This window comes from Brachyistius frenatus, unplaced genomic scaffold (genome assembly GCF_029030835.1).
Source record: "Brachyistius frenatus isolate BFR_SWC_R1_liver_20210118 unplaced genomic scaffold, ASM2903083v1 Contig_385, whole genome shotgun sequence".
Classification (NCBI taxonomy): domain Eukaryota; kingdom Metazoa; phylum Chordata; class Actinopteri; family Embiotocidae; genus Brachyistius; species Brachyistius frenatus.
In genome coordinates this window covers 68,712-82,273 of record NW_027210984.1, presented here as the reverse complement: position 1 = coordinate 82,273, position 13,562 = coordinate 68,712, and the positions used below count along the sequence as shown (strand labels likewise).

Below are 13,562 nucleotides of genomic sequence, written 5' to 3'. Positions count from 1 at the left end.
CCTGCCTGCCTGGGTGCCTGGATGCCTGGATGCCTGGATGCCTGGATGCCTGGATGCCTGGATGCCTGGATGCCTGGATGCCTTGCTCCTCTCTGCTGTAGGGCATGGTGGCTAGATTACCACACATCCAGGGTTCATCTGGAGTTATCATTTCTGGGTCACCTCAAGTGACACTCAGATCTCTCAGAGGGAGCTCTCAGTCACTCCCAAAGCATGGCCGGAGAAGGAGTGAAGGAGAGGTGGAGGCGAGGAGGCAAGGAGTCGAAGAGAGGCAAACAGGAGGGGAGGAGGAGGAGGAGGAGGAGGAGAGGCTCTCCCTGAATCCACTGTGGTGCAGGGAACCACAGGCTAAACACTGACAGAATGAAGGAAAGGGGTGGGAAGGGAAGGGGTGGGGGAGGGGGGCTGAGGAGGAGGAACAGAGGGTGGAGTGAAGCACTGTAAAAGCTGTATCCCAGTCACATGTATCCCCGTCACATGAGCCCGGGTGGGTGGGTGAGAGGATGGTGAGACATCCTGGAAATATTTACAAACACACAGTGGACACGGCTTCATAATGACTGAAGGAGAGGAAATATCGAAACGCACGAGCAGGGACGAGATTTAGCCTCAGCAGCGTCTCGCTTAATTGAAATGTGATTTATAAAAACAACGCAAGAATAATCCTCTGAATAGATTTCTGGATGTATCCTGGTTGTCTCTCCTTCACTCCCCCCCCCCCCCTCTCTCCTACACTCCAACTCCCCACCGCTTCCACTTTCTCCTTTCTGTCTCTTCCAAGAGACGCTCCCCTTCCCAGCCCCCCCCCCCCCCCACTACTCCCCTTCCATCACCCCCCTCACCACCCACCACCACCACCACCACCACCACATCCCCTACAACTCCCTCCACCCCTCCTTCGATCTCCTCCCTGCTCTGCTCTGCTGGAGCTCAAATCACAACCCCAGTCCCTGGCAGATGGAGGATAGGAAGAGAGAAGCTCTTAACTAGCCAGCCTGAGCCTCTGCTCTCTGCACACCAACTGCTGCCTGCCTCCCCTCCCTGCCTCCAGAACAGCTCCAACAGCACACCACCGCCGCCACGCACACGCACACACCCCCCCCCTCCAACTCCTCCTCTGGGGACACAGTATCCTCCTGGGGAATGGTGCGTGTATTAGTCCATATCTGGCCACACTAGAAAGGACATGGAAACATAATAGATGGATGTTCTTTATCGCCGTACAACCTATGGGGCAGCTTTTCTGAGGAGACGCGCCGGTTTAGGTGATGCTTGTAAACGTTATGTTTGTCAAACAGACTCTTTCTTTCTACTTCAGCCATTCATTGAAGACAGACAGTCAGAAGTCAACATAGTGTGAAATAAGCTATACCGTAGGTGAGATCGCGTCAAAGCTTAAGAAAGCACTGACACTGGCAAGTGCAGGGAAGACATCACAGATCTGACTGCATCATTGTAAAACCAGGAGGGAAATAAACAGGCCAAAGTACTCCTTGGGCACTTAGGTGCCTTTGACTGCCCCTGACTCTCCTTTTATCTGGGCTCATCTGGCGACCGCGACTCGGCCTGGCATGAGCCTGACCACCAGTTGCGGTCTGAGGGAGAAACTGCTCCTCTGTGCTATTTGCAGCCCTGTCTGTCCAAAGGAATCTGGTGCGCTGACTGTCACTCAGCAGCCATGTGTGTGTGTGTGTGTGTGTGTGTTTTTTTTTTTATCACTAATTCTACCACAGGGATGCGGTTGTCCATATGACCACTGTGGAGGCTGCTGCCCCGAGGCGAGCTGACATTGTCTGTGTAGAACGACCAGACGTTGATGTAGGGGCTGCTCAAATGCTGCTTGAATATCAAGACACAAACGCACGGAGCCGAGCGTGCACGCACTCACACAAACGAGCAAAGCAGTGCCCGGCCAATTGTTGAGACTGATGTTCCTTTCAGCCATCATACGGCTGACACTCAAGTTTTTGTTTTTTTTTCCCCCCGCCAACCCTGTGTCAGTTCCTGGCTGGTCTGGCCAACAGTGATGGAGACACTGTAACTGACTGTGGTTGGGGCCATTGGCCGCAGGGCTGCTGTGCCTGTTTGAGAAGGAAAGGAGGAGGGGGAGGAGGAGGGGGTGGGCTGCTTGGCCTGTCAACTGGTTGTGACTAGAGCCTGTCTGGTCACAGATCCAAACTGGACAGCTCTCTCTTTCTCTGCGGCTACTGCCACCGTCCTGTGGAAAGGCACACGATATAGAAGCTGCCACTCTGCTCCAGCGCAGCATATGCTCCAGCTGAGGGTCAGAGATGTTCAGTCCAAAACGCCTGAAATAAACACCTCACGTGTCGAGCTGGCTGGTGCAACTGGGGAGCTCATTTGCACTGAGGGAGCGTCTGTGTAGGCTGTGTGTGGATTTATTTGCTTATACTGAGAAATAAAACTTTTAAAAATGTATACAAATTTCAGCATTCCACCGGCATTGCATAATACAGCTGAAATCAACAAATAAAGTCATTCATGAATAAGGCAGGTTATGGACCTCTGTGAGTGAACAATATTTGTGCTAAAGAGGATGTATTAAGTACATCTACTTAATTAAAGGCTTCAGTTATAAATAATTCATTTAAGGGGGAGGAAATAGTTGAAAGCTCTCAAATTGTCAAAATGTGTGGCATACTCAGTAAATGAATGTACAATTCAAGAATTACACCCTAAAACAAGATGATCACTTGCTGTTAGAATGAAGTAAATGTATTCAGATATCTGTAGAAGGGATTGCTTTGCTGTTTGTGTCTCAGTCACCAACTGCTAAGTTAGAACATGATGAGGGGAAAAAAAAAAAAAAAAGAAAAACCCATTTCAAACTGTGCCATCACCGGAATGGGAAGACGTGGAGGGATGAGGCAGACATGAAAGTTGGCCTATTTCATGGTCAGGCTGCGGGACCGCCGAGGCCCTGAATGGCAATGCATCTACTTTAATGTGACAGACAAGTCCCTAGGCAAAACCCGCAGAGCCGCGGCAGGCAAGCGGGCCCAGGTACTTGATGAGTGTGACACCTTCACCGTCCCGCTGTAGAAATGTTGCTGCCGCACGCTCCGCTGCCTCGGTTTAGAATAACACCAAATAAATTCGCCTCTCATCCCGCCTGACGACGCGTCCCCAGAACCTGTCCTCCCCAGCACTGTTGGGATCATGAATCTCCTTGTAGCCGCTCACAGGGCTTTGCTCCGATCACTAAGCACTTGCCTTTGGGACCCACCTGCCGATGAAAATTGTGGCCGCGCCAGTAGGCGGCTGCGACAGAATTCCGCGGCAGACACATCCTCTCATCACGACGCCGTTTGCCCAATCAGGCGGAGACAGGCGAGTGTGTGTGGCAGGTTCAGAGCGAGCGCCTGAAGGCATCGCGCTGCCTACCCACATGCACTCACAAATCAAGTGGCACATCTTTCCCCAACATCTCCTGCACGCACAGGTAGTGCTTGCATGAGCGCTTGACCTTACCTAGTGCTATTACTGTGGGCTACAAAGTGCGCTGTTAAGTGCAACCTTTATTCTATATTGGCCTATTAGGAGCCACAGGGTGTTGTGATGGAGTAAGCCTGCTCATGCTTGTGTGCGTATGAGCATGCTGGTGAACATGAGCTGATCTGTTGCAGTCCTGGGATAAGAGGGCCCAGGAGTTCATTAGGCTGCTGCTCAGGAGAGCAGCCGCAGGGAGCTCTGCTGTAGCCAAGTGTTGCCAGGAGGCTGAGTTGCAAGTCCGGTGGGGAGGGCTGCTGTTGATGTCCATGGCATGTTTGCTAACAGCCTGATTCCATCAAGTGGTGTAAAAGCAGAGCAGCCAAGTGTGAGGGCTGACCCTTGGCCCCTTCCTATTTTTAACAACACAGTACTTCAGTCAAAGGTAAACAGTTCAGTCAAGCACTTGTGGAGTGTAAATGATGCTAATATTCATGCAGTCGTACATTTGGGAGAAAAAAAATAAAATAACAAGAGATGCAAAGCAAGCGAGCACAAGATGCCATCTGACTATCTACAGATACTTTCGCTTATATGCCCTTTATCTTGAGGGCGAAGATCTAAAATGTTCTTTCAGTTTTCATCTCCATACTCCCACAACCCTTGTAAATGCATCAGAGGATCGGAATACTACAAAATATTAAATACTCTTGAAGAGAAATGAAAAATGACGCTTCAGGCGCTTCTTTGGACATTTGAGAAAAATATATGAAAAATATAACAAAACAAAAATGTGATAAAAGACTATTTTACATGAGGGTCTAGTGAACAAATCCTCTCTCCTCCTTCCCTGGTTTGCAAGAATGAAAATAATCCTAAGAATAGTTGTGATTCATATGAGGTAGGTATTGCACAGACACTACCCATATTTCATCATTTATTACATGACTCTCAAGTAGTCCAAATAACGACAGGCAGGAGACAAGCAATGTGTGGTGGGTTCCATCACGAACAGTCATCTAACGTTTTACCTTCACCTTGACTCTGTTGGCTCTATACGTAAAATAGGGAATTAAAGAGTTTCTTCATGGCAGGGTCCTTTACGTTGACTTGGCCATACGGACACTAGAGGAGAAAATGAAAAACATAAGAGGCGCTCACTGACTGCATGTGGAGAAGATCTTAAGTCTCACAGAGAACGAGATAAGAACACGTAGAAATAACAGAACATAACAGAGGAACAAAACGGAAAAAAACAAAAGTACAGAGCAGAGTCAAATTAGGACTGAACCAGACAGAAGACAAGAGGACGGAACAGGGGAGGACAGAGCGGGACGGGACAAGGCAAGATGGAGGCATAAGCCAAGACTGCATAGGACAGGATGAGGACTGGACAAACCAGGACAAGACTCACTGGGAGAGGAAGGCCCCATTTCCCAAAGCGTCTAGGGGCTGATGTGATCATAAAAGCCATCTATGAGTCCATTTAAAGGTCCAACCAAAAAAACAAAAACTAAAAATCATATTTTGCATGTTGTGATCTGTCATCATCCTTCTCCTTCTCTCGATAGGCAGCAATATATATAGACTTTATTATAGAGCCAATGCAATCATTTATAACCTTGTCAGTGTGCTTTTATTGGGATTAATAGGTTGTCTGATTGTGAAAAATATAAACAAATATGCTGGATTTTTTTTTTTACCTTTAATAAAATACTGACTGCCACCATCTGATCAAAATGCACCTTTTATTGCCTGTTTCGTAATTTGTTTATTTTGGGAAACATCTGGACCAACATAGCTAACATACACGATCACGTTTTCTTCCCCTCCAAAATATGTAATTTTTGCCCTAATTAAATTAATTTGATCTTCTTTTTTTTTTTTTAACACCACGGCCATTTGATGTTAAGACACTTTTAACAGCCGTGCACTTAAACTTGTTCTCATGTGATGTTTTGAGCATATAAAAATAAGAACATTTCTCTAAACCCTCTTTAGAAAACGTAGTTTACATCTCAGGTTAATTATCATCGGGAACAGAAAAGATCACAACCATATGGAGACCAACAGGACAAAACAGCTGAGGCAAGATCAAGAGACAAGCAGAAAAACACAGAGCAAAGTGGAGGAAGACAACCTGGTAAAACAGAAAACAAAAGGCTCACATGTCTGCACGCGCTCCCACAGCACTTCCCTCTCTTTAAGTGGGCATACTCTGTGAACACCTTATACCCGGTGGAAGGGTCCATATACATCTGCTTCTCTGCCTGAACATAACGGAGACATTATTATTTAATTATGATGACATACAAAACGTATGCTGCTGTGTCACCCCCGCATACATAACCATATACAGGATATATATATTCACCCAAAGGCAGATGAAAGCATAATACTGAGTGTGAACACGTACACAGAGACAGATTGCTTTGGGTCAAGGAGAAGATGGAGTGGATGACCTCTCTGCATAGAAACAGGTGTAAGACAATCTAATACTTATGATGTCGCTAATTAATTAGTGCTGCCCTTTTGTGTGCGATTCAGTAGGTGAGAAGAATCTGCATTGATGAATCAACTGGTAGCCCTGCCATAACTTTGTGTTTATTTACTTCATATTTCTAGGATGTTTAAAAACAACAACAACAACAACAACAAAACACATTTCAGACAATCGTTGTTATATTTGGAACAATCATTCGTCTCGAGTCGCCACACAACCACCTTCTGAAAACACTGAACTCCTCTGCCATCCCTTAGGAAGTTAGAAAATGTCATCTCTCAGTCTGTTTCAAACTGAGCGCCCACTAGTTGGTGAGCTTTGACAGGCCACAAAGGGAAAGGGCCCCAGGCCTTTTGGTGACACGGCCTGTCATTTCACATGCCATTGCAAGGCCACATAGTGAAGCTGGCATAGCTGGGCCCCCTCGGTATTGTGCTTTTCCCACCCAGGCCCTACCACTCTCCTCAGGTCGCGGCCAACTTGCCTCAACTTCATCCACACTCAGAAGCACAATATTTACAACAGATAAGCCTAAAGGCATGCAGATGACACCTATTCACCGCTGCCATCAGCACGGCGCTCACTGCTTCTGCTTGATGGAAGAGCAAGTAAGATTTGATGAATGTGATGGATCTGGCGGAAACAATTATCATCACTGCTTTATGACATGAAGTGTATATTTTGAACTGGGTGGGCATTGTCAAACATAAATACATAACAAAAGTGTTTCAAATGGAAATGATTCTACAATATCAAATAAATTAAAATGTTGGATAAGGACTTACACTGATCACCCATAACATTAAATCACTGACAAGGTAAAGTATCAGGTATCATACAGCACAGCATTAAATCCTCCCTCAATGAGGATTATAATGTTCAGGGGTTATTCAATCTAGGTCAGGGATGTCTTGATTAATTTTAATGGTAATTTTGGATACTGTGATTTGTGGGGCTGTTTAACTGCACTAAGTTATACTGAGAGGTAAAAATATAAAGACTGAGTCAGAAATCAATCATTTTATTCTCTTTTGGTGATTAAAATTACAGTAAAATGAAATTTTGCTGTGTGCAGATGGGGGGGCATCAAAACTGGCATATACCATGGCAGGTACGGTAGCAGCGGTAATAATTTACTGGATGTTGCTATTGGTCCAGTGTTATTCAAATCAATTTGGGCTATTGCGGATTCAAATTTTGGATTTCTTTTATTTACCGTCTTTAAAAACAAAACAAAATGCCACTTGTGACACATCATAGGTCATCTTATCTGATACAATTATCAAGTTTTGTATAAATATCCTACAAAAAAGCATTACAGGAAATGTTGGTCAACATTGTTGAGAAAAAATTGACAATCAGTACTAGCTCCAAAACTCACAACCCATCTACATTTTGAATTTGTTTTGACAAAGCGATTCAGCTCGTGTAGTTTAAAGACCTGTTTTATATTTTTCATTGTAGTGCTTCTGTAATTTCATTCACTTATGACAGACTGGCTCTATTATTTTATTCATATTGCTGAACTGTACTTGCTGTAATCTAAATTGTTTGAAACTAAGTATATTTATACAAGTGCTGTATAAAATACAGGTCATATACAATGTTTAAATCACACTCACTGTAACTTTAGTCATTACATTTCAGAGAAAAGTGCACTTTTGACTCAAAAAAAGCCTGCAGTTATTTGACATTTTTTTCAGATTTTACACGTAAAAGATATGGTCATGTAATATTTGATCAATCGCAAGCAAACTAGGTAATATCACCCTAACTTTACAAAATAAACATCACATTCAAGTGATGCTCAGGTGTTAATCAACCCAGTGTAATAACACAACACCGAAAGGAGCCATTCTTTATTAATATTGGTTGATCATTTCATTTAAGACATCATTTCGAACTTGAGGAGTACTTTTTTTATTTTTTTTTTTTGATGTGGCATTGCTACTTTAAATGAAGACCACGGGATGTTTTCCACCAGTGCTGCTAAGAAATTCAGTGCAAAATTACAACCAAGAAAAACCATGTGTGTGAATCCGGCTCTAATTAATCATGCCCAGTCCAAACAATCTGATCGTACAACACGACATGATTGGATTTGAAGTCTTTGAAGTGATGCATCTTACCTCACATGCCTCTCTATGGATTCTATGGATGGCCGCGTCTTCCTCCGTGAACTTTGCAGCGGCGTGGTCGTCCTCGCCCCCCGTGCTGCCTGTCACCGCGTCACTGAAGCCGGCTGCACCTCCGCCGGCATTGATCTCCAACACGCTGCTGCCTGTCGGCCGTTTCGAGCTTTCTTCCGAGAGCTTCGGTATTGACATCGTTAGAAGTCGTTTATTAAACCGGATCAATCGGCTGACAAATGCTTTACTCGGGTGATGTTGGTGAAACATGCTCCTGTTTAAAAAAAAAACACAAAAAAAAAAAACAGCGGGATTTTGAAAGAGGGAGAAACCTTAACAAAACTTTGACATCGCTTCTCTTCTCCCCTGTTGCACTTGTGTAAAAACTTAAGATGGGAAAAAAAAAAATAAAATAAAATAAAAAAAAAGGAGCACCACTAACTAAACACGGTGTCTGTGTTATTTACACTAATCAAATATTGTCTATGCAGCATGTTTATTTTTTTTCCTTCCACTTTTGCCTGCGCACAGAAACGTGTTCCACTTCCTCATCCTCGTCAGACTGTTGACATGTGACCATGTCGTAACTGTGATCCTCCGCTTCACACAGCGCCTCTGCTGTCTCAGAGCTGCTATGAGGACTCCCTGGGAGGAGGGTTAGTGCGTATGGCGGAAGGATACATAGCAAAAAGCACAAAAAAGACAAGAAAATGCAGGCGCAATATTATCATTTACCAATTATCACTGTATTACTATTGACTTTAGTGTTGCTTAGCTGAATAAAGCCTATGTGCTTTAGCTGTATTTATGTTTTGGCTGTATGTATGTCTATTTATGTCTGTATCCGTGGATGTACACTGAGAGCGGAGTCAAATTCCTTGTATGTGTAAACATACCTGGCCAAGAAAGCTGATTCTGACTTTTGAATTTTGATTATAACATATTATTGTGTCCATGAAGGGATGACATGATATGTGATATGATCAACACAACATCAACTCCTTTGACAAAAATCTAAGCTTTCAGAGAGCCATCCCTCCAGGCATCATTTTTTTTTTCCTTCAAAGAAAAGTTACATAAGCACAATATGTGATAATATTTAAAGTGGCATCCATGCAACTAGTGCTGGTTTTATTACTCCACATTTGGCATATCTGATATCTACAGTGAAGAAAAACTTGTGTGAGTTGCTCAGAGCATCAAGACAATACATTTAAAAAAAAGACTGACCATGATCTTTGGGGGGAAAACACAGTGGCCCCATACTTTCCAGATTAAACTATGATCGGTTTTCATTGGTACTATACTCTCTCAAAGACACAGTTCTCATTAAAACTGCTGACAGACTTTTCAGTGGACTTTTAACAGGATGTTTTGAAGATTTTGTCAATACCATTCTGTAAATATATAAAGCAGGCAGGTAAACCTCCACTCCAAAGAAAGCCGTCTTTCTTTTCTGTCCTTGACCGCAGTGGAGCGCAAACAAAGACGGCCTCCCATGGTATTAAAGTAACATGGTGACTTGGACTGAGCACTGCAAGGTTGATGAGTGGACATTAATGAGTCCTTTCAAGGGTATCCACCGCTGTAAGCCACTACTGATGATGTGTCTACTTCAGAATTATGGGTAATGAAACCTGACAAGTGTCTTTTGACTGACATTGTGAGGTCAATTTACCCTCAGACAAATTACACATCACTGGTAAAAAAAAATAATAAAAAAATAAAAAAATATTTGCATGCACATTAGCATGGAAGACATAAAAAATAATAATAATAATAATAATCAGTAGATGTACTGTATATATTTTCAAAGCCCATGTTATTTTTCATTAAAAGTATATTTATGTATAACCTTTCAGTTTTGCAGCCCATCTCATACTGCAAAAGAAAACCTGATAAATATCAGATAAAACAGATGTTTTATAAATTTATATTGCAATAGACTCCAGAATCAATGAAAGAGTTTGTGTTAACTCTGCCGCAGGCTGCATTTACTCTCAGCTGCATTTTCCCAACGTGAACCCCTCGTTGTGTATTTTATTTAAGTGATATTTCAGTTCAGTACGATGCATCATGTGCACCTGAGGTTGGTGAAATGTTCGCAGCCATTCTTTAATATATTTTCAGGGTGTCTGAAGGACAATGGTATGCTGCATTGTTGTTGTTTTTTATGCTAAGTTCTCTTAAATAAATATAATCTGGGCCTGTTTACAGTTCCTAAAAACATGAAACCGCACTGGTTCTCAGTATCCACAATTTATCAGAGCTTTATGTACGTGTCTCTTTCTGTGTGTGTGCATGCGTGTGTGTGTGTGGGTGGGTGTCATATTGTCCCGTCCCCCCCCGTCCCCCCCTATGTTAAAGCAACAGCCCTGCCATTATCATTTCATACGGATGCCTGAAACAGCATACCCCAGTCTGCTGCCACTTAATTACCTTCCAGTCAGCCTGAAGAAATCTGGCTCTGATCCAGACAGACTCTCTGGAGAGGAGAGAGAAGTACATTTAAGCCATTATTTTCAATTTACCAAGGGACAAATATTGCTTAAACATGAGATTCAATGCAAACATTAAAAGAAAAGTCCACCCTAAAACAGAATTGTGCCATATATCAGCGATTATGTCCAGAAAAGTCAACCTTTAATAACAAACAGATCTCTCCTTAATGATGGAAAATGGAGCATCAACCTATTAATTTACTGTGTCATCAGGTGTCTGTTTGGTCCACTGATAAATCAAAGACAGACTCTAGGAGATCATAGAACTTTTGTTTGAGATATTACACCCTAATTAGTTTGAATTTGCAAGAGGTTTACAGCAGTAAGCCAGAACGTGTGTCCATAAAACAATGAACTGTCCCATTAAAATGAAAATACAGCAGTTTAATACAATTTATTTTCCTTTGCAGAGGACAACGACTCAGCTGATTCATGATTAATATGTATAATGCAGAGTGGAGCAGATTTTAATAGTCATATACAGTATGGTGACTGCACGATTTGTGTCCATGCCACAGACAGAGTTTGGTAATTCAAAAGATTATGTATTTGAATTATGCACTGCAATTTCATCATTTCTTTCATGCATGGACTGCTGTTGTCCAACGTGGTTACTCTAAGTAGACTATACTCACGACACAAAGTAATTAGGGGGAAGTCAAATAATCAAGCCAGCTTTCACCACATTGTTAATGTTCACCACAGTTGGATCTGCTGGCCACTGAGCATCTCTTCTGTTGAGGGTAAAAGGTGTTGCTAAGGAGCACTCAGTGATAACAAGGAGAGGGAAACACATTCTTACTACTCAGATCAAACTGACATCCAACATTTAACCATCCATTATCTATACCCGCTTTATCCTGGGCAGGGTCATGGAGGGGTGGGGGTGGGGTGGGCTGGAGCCCATCCCAGCTCACATTGGGTGAAGGCAGAGTTACACCCTGGACAGACCATCACAGGGCCACATTGAGACAGACGGAAACTAAGACCATTCACGCTCTCATTCACACCTAAGGGCAATTTGTGGAACCACCAATTAACCTGAGACGCATGTCTTTGGATGTTGGGAGGAAGCCGGAGTGCCCGGAGAGAACCCACGCAGGCACAGGGAGGACATGCAAACTCCGCACAGAAAGGCCCAGGACCAGATTCGAACCCAGAACCTTTTTACTGTGAGGCGACAATGCTATCCACTGCACCGCCTAACATTTAACCAACACTTCACCATTAAAAAAGACAAGGTTTACCACTCCAAGCGCGGCACCTTGCTCAAGTACAACTTCAGGCTGTGCAAGAAATGTGAGCGCATTTCCATCGATATTATAAAATATATTTCAATATCCCCCCCCCCAAAAAAAACCAAAAAAAAACCTTTTTCCAGAATCTATATGGCGTTGTATGTGCTTAATTAACCTGTTGTCACCATACATTTTCTGGAAGACTTCATTTGACCCCAAACCCACCTGCTGCCCTCTGTGCATAGTGCCCTGTCTCTGCTGAGAGCACACAGAAAACTACACAAGGCAGCTTTATATACTGTCAGAACTAAAGGACCCCATTGCTGGTTTTCCATTTGTCACTCTCCGGTAATTTGATTGAATTCATCTTTATTTATGACTTAGCTGCCAATATTACACTGCACAATGTGCAACATTACAATAATATAAGTCTTAAAATTCGGAGAAAAAAATACAAGTCTGGGCTGCAAAATTTGCTAACACAGCAACCACCTCAACTGATAACGGTACAAATTTCCCATTTCTATCAAATTAAATGATAAAAATCGACATTGTGTTGTCTTGTCATCGACCTTGGAGTTACGAAACCAGGGTGTCTGAATTTTGGTGGAATTTTCTTGCTTTGCAGGTTAATAAATCATCATTCGACTTGATTCCACATGGCCTGATATTCTGTATATTTTTTACATACATACTGCTGTAAAACAAAATACATGTAATTTTTTTCAGTCAACATTTTATATTAATAATGAACCAACTACCGAATGTAGTCATGATGTGAAAAGGTTTTCTTGAATGTAACAAACTCAGAGAATTATCCCCTGAGCTTTTCTGAGTGTTTCAGTATCTTTCAGTTCATTATTTTGGTTTTGGTGATTTGCTAACACCGTTTTGGTTTCTTGCTCTTGTGCCCATATGTAGCCAGCAGCTGTCAAACACACGGTGCAGTCTCTGCACCGCACAGCCAACAGCCAACAGCAGACATTGTTGTGACTCAAAATACTTGCAAAATACTTGCAATTATGTCTAAGCATTTCATGCATGTTATGTGGAATCGTTTACATTTGTTTTTCACTGCAAAATATTGCGGACACCTTGGTCATAATTCTCAAGAGAGAATAAATCTACAAAATAAAGAATAAATAAATGTGAAAATATTTCTAAGAATAGTGAAAATGGCAGCCAATAGATGTATTGCGCGGTGTGGAAAGACTATAGTTTTACAGGGTTTGAGATAACCTGCTAGATTTCATGGAAACAGCTATTCCTGATGTTTGGATATATTGAAACTCCAAAACTTTTTTTTTCTGTTGAAAACTTAGAGAAATCTGAGGCACTCACGAGGGTGATTATTAAAAAGCCTCAGTAATCAGTAATGGCTATTCAATCATAGTAAAAACTCATGCCAACCCGTTTCAGCCTCTAAAAGCTTCCATCAGGGCAGGTACAAATAAGCTGCCGTTGTGCTGTTCCTTATGTGTTGGTCAGTGTTTACATGACCCGTGTGGACCAATGAACTGTCACCCAGTACATGGAAACAGGACACATGACAGGAAACATAATAACATACTTTTTTTCCCCCCTGCATATCAAAAGCACAGTGTTTTTGATATACATTCCCAATTCCCAAAAAGTTAGAACGCTGTGTAAAATGTAAATAAAAACACAATGCAATGACTTGCAAATCACGTAAACCAACATTTTATTGCAGATAGACTAAAGACAACATGTCAAATGTTGA

At 42.5% G+C, this 13,562-nt stretch overlaps 1 protein-coding gene across 1 annotated transcript; it reads right to left on the bottom strand.

Moving 5' to 3' along the window:
* Positions 1-4,204: 4,204 nt before the first annotated feature.
* cunh1orf53 (chromosome unknown C1orf53 homolog) lies at positions 4,205-11,738 on the bottom strand. Its single transcript, XM_069724621.1, has 4 exons — positions 10,522-11,738; positions 8,083-8,356; positions 5,619-5,720; positions 4,205-4,575 (listed from the first exon to the last, which is right to left on the bottom strand). Exons 2-4 carry the CDS (start codon positions 8,350-8,352, stop codon positions 4,504-4,506), a joined length of 444 nt encoding a protein of 147 aa, XP_069580722.1. The 5' UTR covers positions 8,353-8,356; positions 10,522-11,738; the 3' UTR covers positions 4,205-4,503.
* Between the last annotated feature and the right edge of the window lie 1,824 nt (positions 11,739-13,562).